The following is a 22,655-nucleotide window of genomic DNA, read 5'->3' on the forward strand; positions in this document are numbered from 1 at the left end:
GGGGGTGGTACACTGTTCACGTTGTGCAAACCCCCAAATCAGCAGCAGTCACTCAGGCCAAGAGATGGTCACAGAGGCCATCTCTATGGCGAAGGCTGGGTACTTCCATCAAGTCCTTCTGCTTGGTAGAAGGTTGTTGCACTTCCACGGAACAGTCAGCGGGCCTCTGGAATGGACTGCAGCCGTGTTAGGGATCCGTGTGAGTTGGTCTCTTTCAGAATGAGAAGAGATCATGTGGGTATTGCTGGCTGGGTTGGCTCAGGGAGAACAGAAATGAATAGATGGAAATATGTGCTCGAGGCTATTGATTTGTGTTCCTGGTATCTCATCCTTCCCCCCCACTGGAAAGTGAGCTTCAGGAGGGCGGGGGCCTGGGCCGAGTGATGGACGTATAACAACTGCTCAGTGAATTTTCCTCCAATGAATGAGGGGCTTTCTCAGAATACAGTTTTTCAAGACAGCTGCTGATTCTCTGCAGTCTTGAAGTCCATCTTTTCTCAATATCCCCACAGACAAGTCTCGATTACAATCATCATTAGTCTAGGTTGCTGTATAGTTTGCTCCACATTTTTGACCCCCCTCCTCAAATTCCCCCTGCTCCTCACAGGCTGCCTTCCCATACTGACCTTACATTCGGCCTCTTTGATGAGGTTCTAGAGCCAATCTCACCCCCCCCCCAAAAAAAACAAAATCATTTTATTAAAACTCTGTTAGGTCCAGGAGTTAAGCTAAAAATTCCTGGAGAAGGTTGAACCCCTTTTCCTGGCCCAGGCTGACATGTGAGCACACAGCGCCCTCTTGTGTCTGCTGTCCATTCGACAACACAGTTTTCAACATCTGCTAACGGCCAGCAGAACAGCCACAGCTCTTAGGCAGAGGGCCCTCTGCACCAAGGGGAAAGGAGCCCAAACATGCTAATTTGCCCAGAATGCCCAAAACAGTCAGAATCTTGTGAAGATGGCACTCACTATTCAATCCAGAACTTTGAAAATTAAAAAAAAAAGCACAGGCATGATAAAACCCAAATTCAAGAGCTCACAGACAGAGAATCCTACCTTCTAATAGGACTGGGCATTTTCCATAAACTGAACCCTAGACCATGAAGAAGCATGATGTACTACTAGCATTTTCACATTCAGCGTATTGCCTTTTGTATCACTTCTCATATTCTTTTTGGTGGTGTCCATTCGCACCACACTCACACGCACACGTGCAGGCCGTGTGAGGCAGTGAGCCCGCCTGTGTGCGGGCCTGTACTCTCAGTCCCGGGTAAGACTGCTTGTCTTGCCCACACACCTTCTCACGGACAGACAAGGACCTCGGGTCTCTCACCCCAGCCAGTCCCCTGCCCTCCATCCCTTAAGCAGGTGCACGGCGCCCACCGAGCCCCTGAATCTGAAACTCGCATGCCCACTGCCCCAGGTGTGGTCCGGGTGAGAATGGTGGCCCGAGCCTCCATGCTACTGGTTTTTAAATAAAGAGACTGGAATAAAAGACACGTTCACCATGAACGTTATGAAAATCATCCGAACACCGAGTTATGCACTGTCCTGGGTTACTCATTACAAATAAAGAATGAAGTAGAAACACTTTGCCATGTGGAAACACACGTTTATGGCCCCGCCCTCAGGAAACTGCCCGGAGGCCCCTGGGGGTGCGCACACTGTGCCCCGAAGGTGAGCAGCGCAGCCCTGAGGGAATGAACGCCTCCTCCACGAGGCAGCCTCAGTGCCCAGACTGCGCCTTCAACACCCCATCGGGTCACTACTCAGCGCGATCAGAAGGAAGCAAGGTTCGCGCTTTCCTGCCTCCCCGGGGCCCCGGTTGGTCAGTCCTGTGCCTCTCCCAGCCCACCCTTCTGCCTTCTCCTTGCGCTGCACCCGGTTTTTAATGGGGCGTAATCCTTGGCCCCAGGGAAAGGAAGCTCTGCCGGCCAACGTAGAGGCCCTGTTGGTGACCTGCAGGTGGGATGGTTGGGGTAGGGCGACACTGCTGATATTCCTTTAAGCACAGTGTCTGTGTCTGTCTTTGTCTGTGGAAAGAGGCCTCTTGCTTTTTTCCCCCCTTATCGCAATCTCACCGACCAAAGGAGGCCGGGCCCAGGAACAGGAGTAAACCTGACCTTTGCCTCCAGGGGCTCGGGAAGGTGGGGTGAGCACTCTGTACCTGCCACAGGTACGGTCTCCTCTGAGCTCAATGACTCTGCTAAATTCTTTTTTATTTACGCTGAAGTCCATTGAGGTAAAGGGTAAAGGGTAAAGGGTAAAGGGTAAAGGGTAAAGGGTAAAGGGTAAAGGGCAGGGCTCAGGTTCATGGTTTACAGTGTAAAAGACACTAGATTCAAAACAAAACAACTCCGAGGTCTCGGGCCAGCCCCTCCGGTGCAGAGTGCCTCAGTGGATAACTGCGTGAGCATTTCAAAGTGACTCCTGGAGACACTTTCCTTGAGGGCGGACAGGGGCTCTTGGGTGGAGAGTCCAAGAGATATCACTATAACAGGCCACCACTCACTTTTTTTTTTAACCTTTGCCCCCACTTTTTTTTTTTTTTTTTTACCTTTCCCCCTATTTATTTATTTATTTATTTATTTACTTTTTTCATTGTTAAAAATATTACAGGTGTCCCCTTTTCTCCCCACTGACCCCTCCCACTCCCCACCCCAGGCCTTCAGCGCACTATTGTCTGTGTCCGTGGGTTGTGCATCTGTGTATATAAATTCCTTGGTTAATCTCCTCCCCCCCACTCCCCCACCTTCCCCTGAGATTCGTCAGCCTGATCCATGCTTCCAAGTCACTGAATCTGTTCTGTTCCTCAGTTTATTCAGCTCTCTCACCACCCAAACAGCTCTTCCCTAGTCTCCATGCTGCTAAATCCAGCACAGCGGGTCCAGGCCTCCCATCCCCAAGCTCTTACCATGATTTGTCTCCTTAGAGCTGCTCACTCTCTCTCCTGCAATGTTGTTCTCTTTCCCTGGCACCTTGGCACAGCTCAGCTTTCTGGTTTCCTCCCCTTCGGTGGCTCCTGTGGAGGCTCCTCCTCTTAGGCCCTTTTCTGAACCTCAGGCCGCCCCTTCAACAACCTACTCAACATCTCCATGTAGATGATGCACAGGTATTTCCTGTTCTACACAACTGACTCCAATGCCACAATCCTACCCTCACCCAGAACAACCCCAACCCCAAAGCTGCTCCTCCCACACCTGGCCACCAGAACCTGGAGCAATTCTTGACCACCCCCCTCCCTCACCAACCTACAAGGCCCCTTCTGAAAACATGCTAAATCCACCGACTCCTTTCTACCACCATTGCTGTACCTAAATCCAATCCATCCCACCTGTGTGCCTGTCGCAACAGCGTTCACACTGTCTCTCCATCTCTGTCTATACCCCTTTCCAACTCGCTGTCCACACAGCAAGAAATGGGACCCTCAGACCCCCACTCGCAGAAGAAAGTCCAGACTTCCAGCAGATCCTGCCGTGTTGGGCAAGACCTGTGCCTTTCAACCCTGCAGTCTCATTACAAGCCATTCCTCCATTCTTTCTCCATGACACACATACTCCAGCTTTATTTAGATTCCTCTCATTCCAGAACCTTCCTACCTCAGTCTCCAAACCTGCTCTTGCCTTTGCCTGAACTGCTCCTGTTCCCCTATGTTCACCCCCAGCCCATTTTCAGACTTCAGCCCTCAGCTCTTTTCTTCCCTGACCAACAAACTAGGGTGGGATCTCTCTGCTGTAAGCTCCTCTACAGCATCCCGACCTCACCATGGTAACCAACATACATCTTCTGCTCTTTGTAACCAAAACTGCCTTCCAGGGAGGGTTAAGCCATGAGACCGAAGGCTCTGGTGGCTGCTGAACATCTTAAGGAGTCTGCCTGTGAAAGTTTATGGGAAAACTACGATGCTCTACCAAATACAGAGGTATGAAGGAGCAACGCCAATAAACCAGATGCTTCTGATCAACCCCAGACACAGGAGCAAAGCGGGACAGAGGGGCGAGTGTGTGGGAGCAAAGGAATTGAGGGGGCCCCGGTGCAGTGACTAGGAAAACCTTTGGAAGAACAGAGATAACACTTAAAATAAAACATTGTATGCACCCAGGTCTCTAGAAGCAGGTCCAGCTGTCTATATAGAAGACTTCTCCCTGGATTAAAAACTCCTATTAAACTTGAGTGCATAAAGGATTTTTCTTTCAAGTAGCAAGGACACATCGGGCAGGAGAAATGCTGTAGGAGCTAACAAGATTAAGATAGGCTCTGGAGAGATGCAGACCTGGTCAGGCTGGAGGGGACAAGCAGGGGTCCTCTGTTCTCCTTTCTCGGAATGAGCTGGACCCGAGCCAGGCAGCAAAATCTATAAACATCTCCTTGGAAATTCCCCCAAATCAATCGCTAGCTGCTAATCCAGGCAGTGTTCCTAAGAGGTGCTATTAGGCACTTTTCTAGCTGGTCTCTGCATTCCCAGACTCACCGGATGGGAACAAACCCCAGGACGTGGCGGAGATGAACACAGTGCTGATGCCTGAGGCCCGCCCGCCAGGCACCACCTCCTCAAGGCCCGCAGCTACTTGCTGGCCCGTGCGGCCCGATTTTATCAGTTATGAATTTCTCCCAGGACAATAACGGTAAATCGTTTCTTAAGAAAAAAGTTTTATTCTAATCAATCAAGTAAACCACAAAACAAACTAAAGAAAGTTATGCCTGTAGAGCAGGTCACAGACTTGCCTCGTAAAGGGTCAGGCAGTGCACCGGTGAGGCTTGGAGGCCACTGCCACAGAGGGTCTACATGTGAGTGCAGGGTCAGCATTTGAGTACAGGGTCTATACTGGGAGTCCAGGGTTTACATGTGAGTACAAGGTCTAAACTGGGAGTGCAGAGCCCACAGCCATGAGGTGTTTGCTATCACTGCGATTATAATTTAATAGCAGAAGACAGAACATAAACAAATAAACAGATATGATCCTTTTGGGTGAAACAACCACTGAGAGAAGTAGGGTCTTGTAGCAGGAGGATGGGGTGGAGGAGTGGTTAGAGGACCTCTAAAAATTGCCGATCTTGAGAAGAGTCCTTCTGGAAGATGGGGAGGGTTGAGGTGGAAGCAATAGCTCCGCTCATCAGTTTCCTTCGCTCCCACCCCTCCAGGCTCCCCCTGCCCAGGGCTAGAAGCCTGGGAACCGCATTTCCAGAACCACTCGCTGCAGTGTTTCTCTGGCCCTGGGAAGTGGTGGCATAAGAGGCGCCAGATGGAGCCGCTGTTCCTCCTCTCAGGTTGCAGGTGGACGTGTGGGCTTCGGCAAATGCGAGATTTGCTGTTGCAGGTGCCACAGCTCAAGTTCCCCGCAGGTCACCTGCCCGAGCAGCTGTGCCCAGCAGCAGCGGCTCCCCGACTCCCTGATTCTCCGCTGCTGGGCCGTGGCTGTGAAGCTAAGATCAGCCACCGCTTCCAACCCTTCCTTGTCAGGCATCGGATCCTCTGAGTGAAATCTTTCTCTCCTTTAAAAACAACCGCTAGGGCGGCTTCTCTTTTCCTAATCCGATTCCAACGATACACACGGTGAGTGCAAAATCCTAAACTGGGAACACATTGATTAGAGAGAGCGGGGAGAGGTGGTGCAAGAGCAGGGACGCTGCAGCCAGAGGTCATCTGCACCCACCCCAGGGAGGCCTCCTAAGGCGCCCGAAGAATGCTGGATTTTATTCTGGAAGCTCTGAAAAGGCGCAGGGGAGGGGGGTTAAGGTGGGAGAGGGAAGCAAACAGGAAACAGGAGAAACAGGCTGGAGCAGAGTGAAGAAACAGAACTAAAGACGTGTAAATAAAAATAACAACAATAATGCCCGGCCAGGCGTGGCTCAGCGGTTGAGCGTTGACCTAGGATCCAGACGATCGGGGTTGGATTCCCGGTCAGGGCACAAGCCCGGGGTGCGGGCTCGATCCCCAGTCGGGGGCGTGCAGGAGGCAGCCGATCAATGACTCTCTCATCGATGATGTTTCAATCTCTCTCCTTCTCCTTTCCTCTCTCTGAAGTCAATAAAGATATGTTTACAAAAAACACAACAACAAGGTTTAGAATAACAGGTTCTGGAAAAGAAAAAATAGCTAAGAGGCAATTTGGTAACTATTGTCAACCCCTGAAGGGCTCTTTGATTTCTTGCATCTGCCAGATTTTTTTTTTTTTTTAACTATTCTGTTGGCAAAAGAAGACCAGGCTCAAACTAAGCATTTGTGTTAATTACATGGGGGGAAGGGGGGACCCCTGGCCGCACAGAGAGGTTAAGTAACCTCTTTTCTTGAGAACCTATAAGGATAAAATAGACACAAAGGGTCTACACTGGGAGTGCAGGGTCTATACTGGGAGTTCAGGGAATTACACAGAACTAATGATTTCTGGTTGGATGAAATCTAATTTGAAGACAATGTTGAGTGTCTCTAGCAATTGGATCCACACAATACGAGGCTTTGGTCTCACGTTTACATCTACTCTGTGAAACTTTGACCTTGAATCTAGTGTTGTAGGAAATCTAGTGATTTCCCTCTGGGTGCTCAGAAAGTCCAGACCCCTGGAAGGGCATAATATACAATCTTCATGTTAAGGAAACAGAAAGCCTGGAAATACTATATCTTATCATTGTCATGACTACATTATAAATTATGTTAATGATAAGAAGTCACTAGTCATTGCATATTAAAAAAATACTGAATGACCATGTGATAGATAGGTCTGTGCCAGGCACCCACGTAATAGGACCCATAGGTAGGCCATGATAGAGGGAACAGGGCAGTGGCACTGATGGCTCAGCTGTCCCACTGATGCAGGCACTCAGCTGGCCAGGTAAAGGTTTCAGCCTTAAGCTAGTCACAATAACGTCACAGGAACAAGATATGAGACATGACCTCCAACGCCTCTCATCTGTCAGCTATGGGCCCAGATGGACATTGATTGGCCCATTGATGGGACATGGATGGGTCCCACCAGATGGTTGGTCTCTTACCATCCTGGGAGGTAAGGCTGGGAGGGCTAGGACCTGAGGAAGAGACAGAGAGTTTCTGCCCTGAAGGTGAAAGCCGGGAAAGCAAACCCCAAACCAGAATTCCAGAGCGGAGGGCCACATGCAGCAGGAGGCCCGGGCCTGGGAGAACAAGAAGCCGACAGAGCCACTGGGAGGGGCCAGAGCTGGGCCACAGGGACAGGCCACGCCCCTTCTGGCTTCTTGCACAACACGGACAGAGCCTGCCGCCTACGGTCGCTGAGACCTGGCTCAGGATCCCAGCTCTAAGTCCCCACCTGGGGGACCTCGGGCAAAGAACGTGACCTAATGGAGCCTCAGTATCTTCATCTTTAACACTGAAATCCTCGAGGTGCTCATATCGAGGGAAAATTGGTACAGGGGAAAGAAACTTGGAAGTGAATCTATTTGGAACTAAAGTTTTACAGCAAATGGTTTAGTAACAGTTTGATTATAATCCTATCTTTAAAAATGAAACTAAAAATTATGCCTACAGATTATTTCTGTTTGATAGTGAATAGAGTATAGGTTATGTTACTTACTAATTTTGGTCTTCCAGCAGAGTCTAGAAATCATGAGTCTAGAAGTCTTGATTCTCATGGTCACGCAGAGTCCGAGCAGTTCAGGCCCCTATGAATAAGCCAATACCTGAACAGTTCTTTAATTCAACACCTTAAGCAAAAGGCTGTACAGTTGCAGAACCCACATTCTAAAATAGGCGACTGCCTCTTCACATGCAGTCAACTCAGTAATATCTAATTTATTTGTCTATTATAAACTACATAATCATATGACTTGTATAATAACTCAGTGGGAGGGTAATTTTTGTTAACTTTTATAAAATAAATACCTAATTGTTCTAGCAACTTCAATATGCAGAAGAATACGAATCATAAAATAGAAATGTCTCCCTTCTCTGTGCCCACCGTAATTAGTGTGCTGTGGTGGTGTCTTTCAGCCGTTTTCAGTGTTGTGTGTGCTAGGCTGATGGGTGGGGCATTTTTAATCCATTTGGTACAAAGAGTCCTTTTCTGCTGGGACCTCGAACTAGAGCTGATGTGTTAGTGTCTGCCACCACACACCCAGTAACACGCTTAACATGCTCTCCTGCTTCTGTCGGATGGGGCCCTGCGCTAAGCCCTCACGCCCGAGCTCCCGGATGGGCTCCCCTTCTGCATTCATTCCGGCCTCACGCATGCACTCATTCATTCATTCATCCTGCCCAACAGCCTTTGCTGAACCCGCGCCCTGGACTGGGGTGGGAATTACACAGGGGCAGAAGGAAGGCAGGGCAGATAGAAGAGCCGCCTACTGTTTGTTTTGCTTCTGGATAAATGGTTTGTCTTTCATCAGCCACATGAACTCGGGCATAACGGGGTGACTCATTTGGCCGGTAAAGCCTGAGCAGGGTGGCGTGGGGCTCTCCCGAACAGCGAGCGTTCAGGCTCAGCATGTGGCTCATCGCATCTTTTGACTCCACCTGTACAACTGGGGGGCTCTCAGAATGGAGCTGACGGTGCCTCTGAGCGTGGCGCTCCCAGTAACTAGCGCGAGCAGGGCCCCCCTTGCCCATTCATGATGGACAATTAGCACACGTGAGGACTTTTGTACTTAAGGCCTATCCCGCTGACAGACCTTTTCTGGAGAAGCTCACGGGCTAGTAGAAAGGCATTTTGGAAGCCTGGTCCAGACATGTACTGTACGTGGCCAAGTAAGTGCTTCGGTTCAAAGAAGAGAAAACACGAGAACGTCTCCTCCAGCCTCCAGCCTGTTTCTGTTTCACTCTGGTTCCCGCACTTGAACAGCTCTGTCTGGTACCATTAACAGAACCTCCCACAGCTCTTAAGTGGGCTCCCTCTGCATGAGCTAGTCCACAGGCCCGGAGCAACATGACATCAAAACATTTTTAGTTTTGCGTATTGCTTAAAATTTCGGCTAATCAAGAACATTTGCAGCAGAGGAAGTATTCCCCCCCCCCACCCAATCTCATATTTGTTTTTTTATTAAACAATTTCAAAGGAAAGAGCTTCCCTAGTTGGTAATAATGTCAGTGTAACAGGAAAAATAGTTTATATTAATTGGATATTCTTGCTTTCACTTTTACAAGGTAAAATATGTTCAAGGAGCGTTTTTTAAACTGGCTCTTCTTTGTTCTTAGTTTCCCTCTGCCTAGGTTCAGTCTTAAATTTACCTAACAAACGATAAGCTGTTTCCCGCCTTCCTTTCCCCACCTCGTCATAATATAAAGCTACCCACAGTTCCTGTCCTCATAAAGCACCACCCTCTTGGACTCTAAACTAATTCCTGAAATTAATTTTCATAAGTGCTAAACTTTAACTAGGTCAGGAGGCTCAGGATAAAAGGCGAGACGGTGCCGCACCGGCAGCCACTGTGACGGCCTTTCTAACCGCACCGGGGGGCGACCATGACCTGCTGCGAGGGATGGACGTCCTGCAACGGATTCAGCCTGTTGGCCCTGCTTCTGCTGGGAATCGTGTTCAATGCGATACCTCTCGTGGTCAACAGAGTCGAGGATGGGCAGTCTTTCCAAAACCCCATCTCCTGCTTTGAGTGGTGGTTCCCAGGAATTATAGGAGCGGGTCTGATGGTGAGTGACATTTATCTGACTTGATGTGGAGAAAGGCCTGCTTGTTTTACGAAACTCCTAAAGACCGTCTTTCAGCCTTACGGTGAGATGAGCCGTGTCTTGACTTAAGAGACCGTAAGGAGCGCTGGTGTGGTATTAATTTATATTGGTCATCAGTGAGGAACGATAATTTAAATAGATTAAATATGTGGTCCAGGCTAGGGAGCTTGGGCAAAAAAATGACGAGATTGATACAAGCTGTTGAGTTATTACGTTATCTTTGCATGGAGGGCTGCTCTTCCAAGCTTTATAGTTAGTCAGGGTCCTTTTGAATTAATTCCTTCAACTTTCCTTCGCTGATACCAAGCTCAAGGTATTCACAGGGGGTACAGCAGAAGTGGGAAGAGACATTCCACACACGATGAGTGTCCTGGATGATGACAACTGTGGCGTGGACATGGTGCTGCTTGCACCAAAGGGAGCTGGTCTAAGAGATTTGGGACCTGAATCCCTGGCTCTCTGGCCTCAGTGGCTTCTTGACTCAAGTCTTGTACAGATAGCCCAGGACATCATGGTGCTCGTTGAATGTTAACCGTGGTAATTATTGATAGGTCTCTGTCTGATGGCGTCTTCATTAGAGCAGCGAGATACAGAACTCCCCATTGCAGACCTCCCGGGAATGCTGATGCAGCGGGCTGGGCAGGGACCACTTGTGGAGAGGAGCACATGCTGCGTTTGGACCTGGCAGAGAATCGCAGCTCTAGTGCTGCCTCCAATATATTGCTGTTTGCAAGTCCTTTATCTATATTCATAACGTGGGATGTGGGTACTGAAGTCTGGAAATTCAGCATTCAAGAAGCTTGCTTTTGTTGGTTCTACCACCTGGGCACCATCTAATGGGGTCTGGGTAACGCTGGAGAAATGACCCTTGTTTCAGTGTGTGTGTGTGCGTGTGACAGTCCGGTGACCGATACTATCAGAGTGTTTTAGAGATGCTGGAACACGAAGGCGATTTTTTAAGAGATCTACCTGCATCCCTAATCGTTAACGGTCATCAGTTACTGCTGCTGGTCTTATCCCCAGAGTAATGTGAGAACACTCTGGGGTGGTTATACATTAAACTTTAGGTACATATTTGTTCTTCGGCTGGCACACTGGACTTGAGACCATGCTGGCATCAAAAAGCCACTCCAGCCCCGGCCGGGCGTGGCTCAGCGGTTGAGCGTTAACCTGGGATCCAGGTGATCGGGGTTCGATTCCCGGTCAGGGCACATGCCCGGGTTGCGGGCTAGGCAGCCGATCAATGACTCTCTCATCACTGATGTTTCTATCTCTCCCTCTCCCTCTCCTTTCCTCTCTCTGAAATCAATAAAGATATATTAAAAAAAAAAAAAAGCCACTCCAGGAAGCATTCCCCCAAAGCTGATGGTTTCTTTCCCTTTAACACTGAGAGCAATGTATTCTCCCTGCTTTAGGTAGAAAGAGCTACTTATAGGAAAAGCTTTTGGGAACTTGTGGGCTGTTTCTTCAAATTGCCATGAACATGCTCTTCCAGGCCAAGAGGAAGCACAGTGCCCAACAGGGCGATGCAATTGCAAGACTGTGTGTTTCTGTCCTTCCACGGGCTTCTCTCGACCTGAATACTGTGAGGTTCCTTTGCAGCGGCTTAGCCAGAAGCCAGGAGCAGCTGCCAAGGCTCATCAACAGGGCAATTTCCATGCAGCGCCTGAAAGTTCCTATGCTAAAACAACCCATTTAGAGTAACTCGTGTAGCTGTAGATGTAAACGGACTCTCCCACAAACCCCATCATAATAACATAAAATCGTCGCTGGCGTTAAAGGAGCCTGAGGTGATGACGGCACAATCCACTCCATGTTTTCTTCTTTGGGGAGCAGGGGACAGGGAAGGAGGAAGACACAGAGAGAGGCCACGCGAAGGGCCAGCTACTGGGTTCATGCCTTACTCTGCTATCGCATTTAATCCCTGGAATAATCTGGCCGAGCAGATATTATCAACTGTATTTTAACAGACAAGCAAACAGACAGTTAGGCATGTTAACGCGATGACACAGTAGCTGTGAGACCCGATTCCAGCTTCATCTGACCCCCAAGTCTTGTTTCCCACCAGTATTAGCACCATAACCCACCAGCCCCGCTTCAGGCTGACCGAGGGGGAAGGTGACTCATAACTTAAAACCCATAACCCTAAGTGACCAGGGAACTGAAGCACAGAAACCTGTGAAACAGTTTCGGGGATCTGCCCTTCCTTGTTCCGTGACAAACTTACTTTATTGCCCGCCATGAATATTAACGAAGGGCATTATACCAGGCTCTCTTTATTACCCAGGGCGGTAGAATGTCACCAACGCATCAAACTACGCGTTGAAAAGTTCATTAGGTGCTTTACAGATCGAACCTCACACTCTAGGCCAGGCTCACAAGCAAACGGTGGGTGAGAGGAGGGCTCAGAAAACAGGTGTGTTTCCACGGTCCTCGCATACACGTGCACATGGCTTTAACGGTCTACAGCTCTTCCGTTCTTCATGACGTATCCAGCTATGTCTCTCTCTAAGGGTGATGTGAAGAACACCTTTCCAACATCTGTCAAAATACTGAACTCTCAATATACTTGTAAATACCCAGAAGAGCTAATGAAGAAGAAATCGCTGTCCGATAAGCACTTTCGTCATAGTTCTTGAGCTCTTTCCAAAATTGCTTTAAATTGGTATCGCTTCAAAAACAGATTTTGCAGGAAGCAGTGAACAACAACTATGGAATTAATTATTGATTATGTCATAAAATGCATTCATTGCATGTTTTTATGACTCACCCAAAACAGAGGAAACTTTCAACCTTTTGAAATCATGACTAAGAGTGTTACGCAATTATCTTCAATTATTTTATGCTAAATGAAAAGAAATCAGTAGATATTATTTTTCCAAGCACTAAGAAAAAACTTAAACTGTTTCTTCTAAAAGAAAAATAGTATTAAGGCCATTTGATACAAGATTAATTGTAAGCCTGAGCTTAATCATGCCTGTTCATTGAGTTCACTTATTACACAGTGGTAATTTATCAATTATTAAAGTCCTAGAAAAAACTTGTTGAATGTTAAACAAATTAGGCATTTGCAATAATAAGCATTTGCGAATATAGTTTTTATATTTGTGATAAGCTATGGCTTTGGGTTGCTCTCCTGTTCAGGTACTTAGAGGATCCCTAAAGTTTGATTTCTGTCCCAGAGTTTCAATGGTCTACAGCTCTTCTCGTCTGCATTTGTAAATCATGTTCTTTACTTCTAAAACTGCATGAAAGGCTGGGTTTCTGCGAGGAAGAATGAACAGTACTGCTTCCTGATAAAAACAAATGACTATCAAGGCCTTTAGTTTCACACAAACTATTATGCATTCAAATGTGCTTGGGAATGAAAGGGAAAGAGAATTCTCGTAATTGCTCATTGTGACAGATTATCTGGAACATTTATGATTCAGTCACACCTACACCTACACACTTTCTCACAATTTAATGTCCATTCTTTAAAAAGCCCCTCAATTTCTAGAGCTCAGAACAGGCAAAAGAGTTGGAAAATCAGTGAACTACGAGGTAACAAAGATGTGTTGACATGCCATGAAGTCAGCTGGGAGGGGATTCACATAAGTTATTGTTACTTTATAAAACCTCACTGCAATGGATTTTAAATAAAAGTAAATATTCAACATCTCTTTAATAAATCAATCCTAAAGAAAGCCAGCAGAGTTCAACTTACATCAATAAGGAAAATGAGATGACTCATCCATTTAAGCTGTAATTTAATGTTGTTCTTTCTTCTAACATCATTAACATTCTAGATCAGTGATTGACAACTTATTTCTGTAAACAACCAGATCATGACTATTTTAGGCTTTGAGACTCACAGCTAGTGAACTGGACTGTTGGTATGAGAGTCATAGACTGTAACAGTGAATGGGCATGGTTGTGTTCTAATAAAACTTTATGTCTGACAAAGAAGTGGTGGGCCACAGTTTGCCGGTTCCTGTAAACGATTCGTTCCTTAAGCTCAAAGGCAGTGTAGCTTACGGGTATGACAAAAGAGGTTTGGGGCCTAAATTCTCCCCCGTCTTCTGGGCTCTTAGCTCCGCCCCAGGATGGCCCGGCTGCCACACATACATGTGATCTTGGGATTGTAAAGGTGTCGGAATTCAAGACAATATGAAGCCAAGTCTGATCGCAACGCAAAGTGTTCTCCACAAGTGCCATGGAGTCAGCGCTTGGTCAGAGTGGGGGAAGTTTGTTAGGAAAGCCTCCTCCTAAGGCGCCGAATGTTAGACGGGCTCTGAGAACACAAAGGGGGTGTGGTTTTGGGAAAAGGAATCGGGAAGGGACCGAGGACAATGAGATGAGCAAGGGGTGGGCGCAGGATGAAAGGGGACAAGCTCCGCGAAGGGACAGAGAGCTGTAAGAATCGGCCAGTGCGGATCGTGGTCTGGAGTCTGGGCTTTGGAAACCAGAGGCCCAGCTCGAATCCAAAGTCTTCCACTCCCTTGGAGAAGTCGCTCCAGCTCTCTAGCCTCAGTTTCCCCCACGTGAGATGAGGGTAATGAGGGCGCCTGAATGAACTAACACGGGCACAGCGCCTAAGACAGGGCCTGGCGCGTCGCTGGAACTCAGCAGCATGCTGGAAAGCGGGCTGGAGAGAAGGGGGGCCGCTCGGGGCGGCTGTGCCGAGCGCCAAAACCCCAACAACCCGTGGCTAAAATGTCCTGAGGGGAAGGAAGGAAGCTACAGCCCACTCTTCAGTGACACAGGGCTTCTTCCAGGGAGGACTCCTGGATGGATGTGACTAAATATTTATACCTAACCCCGAGGGCACGATGCTGCTTCTCACAGCTGTCCCCAGCAGGACGCGCTCCCCTCGACACAGAGCCACACGCACCAGGTTTCTGAACATCCACGCAAAGGAAGGTCGTTACAGATCACGGAGAAAGGAGCGGAAAGGGGAACACGGCACCAGAAATATTTCCCAAATCCCAAGCTGGGGAACCAGCCAGGTGGCGGTGACCCTGGGAGGAAGAGGAAGGTTAGGGCTGAGGGGAAGGGGTGGGGACAGAATTTGTAGTTCCCCACCGCCAGGCGAACAAAACCAGCGATTTCCTTTCAGGATGCTTGCCAGATTCAGACAGTTCTGGGGGAATTGGATGGTGGCTGCAGATTATAGGAACTAAAAAAAAAAAAAAAAAAAAATGAATTTTGGATGATGCAAGCAATTCTTTCAGAAATACTCCTTCCAAAATTATGAATCAAATAACTCGCTTGATTTAAAATCCAAGTCTCTCTAAAGGAGTACAGTAATGTCGGTGGAAGAGCCTGAAACCGCTCTCCTGAAATCCCGCCATCCCTCCCCACTCTTTAATCGCTGTGGTTGAAACGGGGACCCCAAGACCAAGGACGGTGCCCGATTTCTGTCCCACAACTGCTGGTGGAGAGAAGGCAGAGCTGCTTTCTCAGCTGCTGAGGAGTAGTAAGACTCATCTTTCCCGTTGATGTAATTTCCAGGCCGTTCCAGCAACAGTGATGTCCCTGGGAGCCAGGAAAAGAGCCTGCTGCAACAACAAAACCGGGGTGAGTGTGCGGGGCGCAGGGCCGGGAGCAGAGGGGAGGGCCCGTGCGGGCTTCGGGCGCTGCAGCTCACTGCGCGCGGCCAGCGGCGGGACCGCGGCCGTAGGAACGTCCTATGAGGATGGTTATATGGTAGCACGGAAAGTGAGGGGGTTTGGTTTGTTTTTTCATAATAATATAACCTTGGGGCCAGCCTCAGACCTCTCCTCAATTCTCAGTTTCACCAATCTAAAGGTTTTCAAAGAAAGATTTATAAATCCCACTCAGGGCTGCAACCAGTTTCAGAATTATTTTCATGCTGTGTATCAAATACTTGAGGGAAACTTTCCCTCAGTTCTCCACGCATATGAAAGGTTGGTTTCCCAGCCTTGGAACGATACTTGCTCTTATTCGGTTAAGTTAAAGAAGACACTAGTTATTTTCTCAAACACTTAGTACATACCTACTATGAATAAAATTTTAAATAAGCTAAAAGTAAAACAAATGAATACTTGTCCGCCTTCTGTCACTACGCATGCTCAGAACACACTCGAATAGGCTATCCTATTTCATTCTCTCAGAAGCCTCACGTGGGAAATAGGACCTGCTTTATTGACCGAGAAATGGATGCTCAGAGAAAGCAAATAACTTTCCAGGGCAGCACAGCCAGTGAGCGAACTTCTATCTCAACCCACCAGACACCAAAGTCACAATCTCTACACCACCGGTGCCATGAACATTGTTAATAACACCGTGCAAAGGCTCGCAATTCTCCAGGGAGGGGAGGACCAAGGAATAAGGCATCGGAGATTCCTGGCTGAGCCTGAGGCTTGCTGGGGACGTTAGGACCACCCAGGAAAATCTTAAAAAACGCCAATGCCCTGTGCCCCTCACCCCGCTCGGAGTGTCGGCGGCAGTGTTTTCCAAAAACACCCCGGGGATCCCAGTGTGGTCCCGGGGGGAGAGCTGCTGTTTAAAGAGGTACATTTAGACCCATGTACACTTCTGTATTTCCCATTGTTTGCTGTTTTTCCAGGATTATAATTACTTTGTTCATTCTTTAGAGTCTGTCTCCATTGCTGATACGTTGCAGGGCCCTGCGCTTCTCTTGTTAAACTGTCACCCTTTGGAGTTTGACTTTGCATTACCCGTGTCATGCCCACAGCATTCCCGGGACAGTGCCAAGTCCCCGGCCTTAGAAACACCTGAACACTTACACAGATTTTTCTCTCAAATCCTACTTCCATTAAGAATCTCTCCCGGCCCCCGCTCATATCCTTTCATGACAAATTTGTCATCTTTTCAGCGATCACCCTCCTCTCTCCTTTGGGGACACGGTGAGTTGGGGTGAGCAAACCACTCTTCCACGCGGGTGCCGGCTGGACGCGCCGGCCGAGGGTAGGGGGCGGCTCGCGCTCTAGCAGTAACAGCGAGGCTGGCTGTTGAATCACCAGGTTATGCTGATTCGGCGAAACCGCCAGGTTTTTTAGCCACTTTTCTCACCAGCCGTGTGAGGACCAGTGTTTACATGCCTCGAATCTTTCAAGTACAGACAAGACCGAAAAGTGGCAAAGGCGAGGCCTTGGGGTGGGGGAGAGGAGGTCACCAAGACCTGGCCCCTATTTTAACTGTTCCCTGCGCCTTCCCTTCGTCCATTTGTTGATTTTGTTTCTGATTCCTTTGGCTTTGCTGAGTCATTTAAACGAACCCCGACTCTAAGGGAAACACAGATCTTGGACTCACTTCCTAAACCAGGCTTCTCCGTAGTAATGAGAAGTCAGAAATAATAGGTGATCAGAATATAAACACAGGGCCGCTTCCTGATGAGCAAACTTAAGTAACCGCATAGACCGCAGGAGGGTGGGAGAAGCGGGATTCGAACTACACTCCCAACCCGTCGCTGTGCTTTCGGCTGGGAGAGGGTCGGTTAGTGATTCCACCCTGAGCACCGGCGTTGACGGGCTGTGAGGTCCAGACACCGTCAGTCTCCCCAACTGCGGTTTTCTCGTCCACAAGATGGGAGTAACTGCGCCCACCTTTCGGGGTTACTGAAAGGATAGTGAAGCCCGAGGTCCCTCGACGCGCCATGTAAGCAGCCACCTGTCCCGCCTGCCCAGTAGAGGCAGGGCTGAAGGATACTACACGTGGACTCCGGGGCGCCGTAGCCCCTCCGACCCGCCGAAGGAGTGCTCCTCCCCTCACTCCCGCGGGCTTGCCGTCGTCATAAGGAGCCCTCACGGATGAAGCACCCCACCGAAACGCCACGCGGCTCTTCTGGAAACACCCACATGCACCCACTCTCCTCCGGGCGACACTGCCTCTCGCCCAGCCTCGTGCTTGTTTTCCGGTGACTCGGACTCACGACACGAAAGATGCTTAGATGCGTAGTCTCCCCCCGACAGTGGTGGCGCTGCACCAAAATCAGGGCCGGTTTTGCACCCCCTCCCCGCCCCCAAGGGGCCATTGGGCAAAGCCCGGCAACAGCTCCGGTTGCCACAGCTGTACGGGGGTGTTGCTGGCAGCCGGTGGGTGGAGGCGGCCTGCAATGCACAGGAGAGGCCCCCACAGCGAAGCGCCCAAGGCCAGCGGCGCCGAGACGCGCGGCCCTGTCCCACCACGACGCCGTACCCACCACTGCGAAGTGCTGACCCCTGGCCACTGACAAGGTCAGGGCCAAATCCAGACTAAAGGTTTGGGAGTGAAGAGAGCGGGCACCCAAGTGTGGGTGCCTAAGGCCCAGTCAAGGTTCCAGGAAGCAGGGAGTACAGAGACAGGCGGAAAAGGAGGGACCGGGTCTCAGCGTTCAGTTGAAACGGACAAAGGTCAGGATTTGCAGAAAACGTGGCCAGATCAACGCTCCTGAGTCTAATCGAATGGCAGAGACTTGGCCCCTGCCTTCTTTTATGACTCACACCTAATCAAACTGGGACCGGAAGGCCTCGGGCTACACGGTGACCAGACCAGGGCCACAGATTAAAGGCTGCGTCTGACGTGGAAACTTGAAAGCGGCCAAGGCCACGTCATGACGTGCACATGCCCGACTTTCTGTTTCAGATGTTTTTTTCATCGCTCCTGAACGTCATCACCGTCATCGGCGCTGCGTACTGCGTGCTGGTTTCTCTGCAGGCTTTCATGCAAGGTCCTCTCATCTGTAATGATCCAGGCAACGGCACTGCCAGTTGTGAATTTTCAAAAGACAGTTTCAGGTGAGCGACCTGGCTTTCACCGATTGTTTTGCAGGGCAACTGGTTAGATTAGACTGCATAGCAGCTGGGGGGGGGAGAGGGTTTGACGGAGCACCATGTTTTTCTTTGATGAAACTACGGAAACAATTCTTAGGGATTTAGCACATCAATTCCCACTGGCAAAAGCTCATAGAAACTGCAGGAATCACTACATTCGGGATGCTTTGGGTGTGGCCTTGTCTAAAGAAGTAATTGACTCAGATGGCTTATCTTTGTCTTAAAAAGTTCTGGAAATAAATACACACCAGAAACTTAACTTTCACCCTTGGAGGATGGTGACGGAGGAAGCCCTGGGGAAGCATTGACTTTCTACACTTTTTTTTTTTTTTTAAATATGTCTTTATTGATTTCAGAGAGAGGAAGGGAGAAGGAGAGACAGAGAGATGGAAACATCAATGATGAGTCATTGATCGGCTGCCTCCTGCACGCCTCCTACTGGGGATGGAGCCCGAAACCCGGGCATGTGCCCCGACCGGGAATCGAACCTTGATCTCCTGGATCCTAGGTCAATGCTCAACCGCTGAGCCACGTCTAGCTAGTAGTTGACTTTCTACACTTCTGAATTAATTAAATCTGTAAGCCCTAAGCGCAGATTACCTTTACACTTTAAAAAATGAAGTAGAAACAAAATAAATACAATCTAGAGCCTTATTTATAAGCCCTAAAAGAAACCAAGCAGCCTGGATTCATGCAGACACACTAGAAACAGGTGGTAGGGATAGGAATGAATGACAAGTTTAAGTTGTTCAGTAACAAATAACACAGGAGAGTTACAAGTAGATGGCTCCTGTCAGTCTTGTAAGATGGTTCTGTGCCTGGACCTAAGCACATTTGGGAGAAACTGGAAGAAAAGGGCAACCGAACTCATTAGCTCTGTCTACACCGCTCAGGCGGGAAATGGCCAGGCTTCCCTCTGTAGTCACATAAAAACACGGAAAACGTTCCCTTCCTGTCCCTGTATCTTGCTCCATTAGAAGAGAAAAACCCCTGAAAATTTTCCTACCACGGTTGTGATGGATCAAAATCCAAAGGCATTACCTCATTTTGTCCTTCAGAGGCTACAAACATTCAGTCCTCAGCAGGTGACAACTCAGGCACCAGGCTAAGCTCCCGAGGAGACAGAGCCCACGGTGTCCCCACTCCAACTGGGGTGACAGTTATAGAGAGTAAAGTTACCCAAGAGTGATCCCGGGCTTGCTGCAAACTGCGAAAAGCACTCTCAGACTCCGTGCGCGAAAGCACTTGTTTTCCCAGGCTGAAGGGACCCAAACGCACACTAAGAACACTTAGGCCTCGGGGCAGAAACTTCCTCCTGTTCCATACCTTGCAGCGATGGGCACAAATCACTTTAATCAGACGTATTATTTTTCTTTTCTGTTGAATTTATTGGGGTGACATTGGTTGATAAAATCACATAGGTTTCGGGTGTAATCAGACATAGTATCTGATGTCTTTCCTGAGTAAAAGCTGGACATCTGGATGAAGAGCAGGTGTCACTGTGGTTCTGCACTAAGAGTCGGCTCCTTCACGGGGGGCGGGGGGGGCACCTTTATTTTCTCATCTTTAGCGAGCAGAAGAGCGTCTGCACAAATTGGCAGAACCACATGCAACCGCTGACTTCCCACCATTTTCGACATAGAAAACATTTGTTGACTGATGGGATAGATATTGAACAGAACACTTTATGCCTATTAACCTGTGGACACGCTCAGGGAGCCTGGACTTAGCTATAGTTTCTGGGCACATTTCACAAGTACTTTGTTTTACTATACTTACCCTTTCCTGGGCACAGTGCTGCATTCTTTGGATGGCCAGTGAAATTCCTGAATATCTTACCTTTTCTTTCATTTTTCTGGAAGGATTCATCCCGAATCCTTCAACCTGCAGTGGTTCTTGAGTGACTCTTGCGTACCTCCTACCAGCTCGACTCCCACCGTGAATGACACGATGCCCCATAACAGGAGGACATTCGGCTTGCACTTCAGTTCTAAAACAGACAAACACAAGACTATCCACTTCGTGGTATTTCTAGGCCTGCTGCTGGTGGGGAGTCTTGAGTTCCTGTTTGGGCTCAGTCAGATAATCATCGGTTTCCTGGGCTGTCTGTGTGGGGTCTCCAAGCGACCAAGAGGTCTCATTGTGTAATTTGATGGCAACAAAATGGAAATATAAACAGTTTGGCTCATCTGAGAACTACGTTTCAAAGACACCCTTTTAGAAGTTAGAAGCTCAATAAAGGAACATTATCTAGGAAGCAGTATCAGTCCTTTTAGTCCAAGAGGTGTGTTTTTTTTAAAGCCACCTGTAATGTGATTTAAAGAAGTCAGCCTTTTCCATATAAAATAAAGTGTGTTGGTAAATGCGTAATGCTTTCATGTGAAGAAGTGAAGTCCATCAGCAGTTGACTTGGGGAGCAATGAGGAGCAGATTTGGGTGTTTTGCATCTTTCTGTACTGTTTGTATTTCCTAACTCTATTCTTGTGTGTGGACAGGAAGGGAGGGAAAGGGAGGAAAATGGGTGATGGAGGGAAGGCAGGCAAGAGGTTCCGAACAGAAGTTACCCTGGAAGTAAGAGTATGGGACCTTTTGCTTGCATTCTTTTTAAGAAAAAGTAATAAATATCTAACCTGAATGCACTCAAGTTTTTAGGCTGAATTCCTCGCTTACAGGAAATCCAGGGACAGACACTCAAACTCAAATGCTAAAGGTAGGGCAGCAAACAGACAATAGCCTTCTGTTTACATCAAGAAAATGTACAGGGGAAATGAACAGGGGAATGTGCTGAGGGAGCTGTTCTGTACTGAGAACAGAGATGGGCCCCCACTGAGTGTGTGGTGTGGAGCTGGCTGGGAAAATCAGGGAAACTTGCACAAGCATTGGTGTGGGTGATACTAAGGACTTACTGTGAATTTTTATCTCTGATAATGGCTTAATGGTTATACAGGAAAATGTCTTTATTTTTTAGAAGTGCGTATGTATGTGTTTGGGAGAAAATGTCATGTTTTTAAAATACTTCAACCAAGCTCTAGCTGCCGTCTTGCTTCCCCACGTGCGCGCCTATTCTCAGCTGGTCTGTCCAAGGCCCCGAGTGCCAGCCCTAGTCCCCCGCGCCCCGTTTCCTCTCCAACAAGATGAAAGAAACTATCACGAACCAACAGAAACTTGCCAAACTGCAGGCACAAGTGTGCATTGGTGGGAAAGGAACTGCTCGTAGAAAGAAGGTGGTTCACAGAACAGCTACAGCCGAAGGTAAGAAACTTCAGTTCTCCTTAAAGAAGTTAGGGGTAAACAACATCTCAGGTACTGAAGAGGTAAATATGTTCACAAACCAAGGAACAGTGATCCACTCACCAACCCCAAAGCGCAGGCATCTCTGGCAGGAACACCGTCACCATTACAGGCCACGCGGAGACAGAGCAGCCGACAGAGATGCTACCCAGCATCTTAAACCAGCTGGCAGCAGCCTGACTCGTTTAAGGAGGCCGGCTGAAGCTCTGCCCCAACAGCCTGTGGATGGAAAAGCACCACTTGCTGCTGGGGAGGAGGAGGAGGATGAAGTCCCGGATCTTGTGGAGAATTTTGATGAGGCTTCCAAGAACGAGGCAAACTGAGCTGAGTCGGGTCTGAAGATGAACTTGAAGGGGTTACTGGGAGCTGCTGTTTCATATTACGACTGCTTTTTCACACCCTGTTTACGGATCTGACAAAATCTAGAGCTCTAATTATTTTTTAGCGCAACCCCCCTGGGACATTGCAGCTCTTTTCAGTTTTTGCTTATACATAAATCATTCTTTGCAGCTAATTTAGCTGAAGCAGCCTGGGAATAAAGTTTGAAACAGGTTAATAAAAAACAAACAAACAAAAACTTCAACCAAAGATAATAGAAAAATGTTCATTGTTGTATTTGGGTGACAGATGTATGGTGAGTCATTATACTTTTCTATCTTCCTATGTTTGCTTTTTCCCCCAATAATTAAAAATTATAAATACCTAGAAAAAAAATCAGCCTTTCAAAAGCTGGTTTCTATATATGACAATCTTTAAAAGACAGGATAGTAAATCAGCACATTTACCATATTAAAATGTTATAAAACAGACTGAACTAAAAATCTATGATTTTCTGAATGTGATTATTTCCATTATTTATGCTTAGGTTCTAGAAATAACTCGCAATACTTACTTACGTTGTAGCTGCCCCTCAAAACTAGTAACATCAAGAACTTA

At 48.1% G+C, this 22,655-nt stretch overlaps 1 protein-coding gene and 1 pseudogene across 1 annotated transcript; both read left to right on the plus strand.

Moving 5' to 3' along the window:
• Window positions 1-9,429: 9,429 nt before the first annotated feature.
• Window positions 9,430-20,576, plus strand: TM4SF20 (transmembrane 4 L six family member 20). Its single transcript, XM_016197700.2, has 4 exons — window positions 9,430-9,612; window positions 15,145-15,210; window positions 18,241-18,392; window positions 20,291-20,576. The coding sequence occupies exons 1-4, from the start codon at window positions 9,430-9,432 to the stop codon at window positions 20,574-20,576; spliced, it is 687 nt and encodes a 228-aa protein (XP_016053186.2).
• Window positions 20,577-21,557: 981 nt separating this feature from the next.
• LOC107525518 (transcription factor BTF3 pseudogene) lies at window positions 21,558-22,042 on the plus strand (annotated as a pseudogene).
• The last annotated feature ends 613 nt before the right edge of the window (window positions 22,043-22,655 follow it).

The sequence above is a fragment of the Miniopterus natalensis genome, chromosome 8 (assembly GCF_054644295.1).
Source record: "Miniopterus natalensis isolate mMinNat1 chromosome 8, mMinNat1.hap1, whole genome shotgun sequence".
NCBI lineage: Eukaryota > Metazoa > Chordata > Mammalia > Chiroptera > Miniopteridae > Miniopterus > Miniopterus natalensis.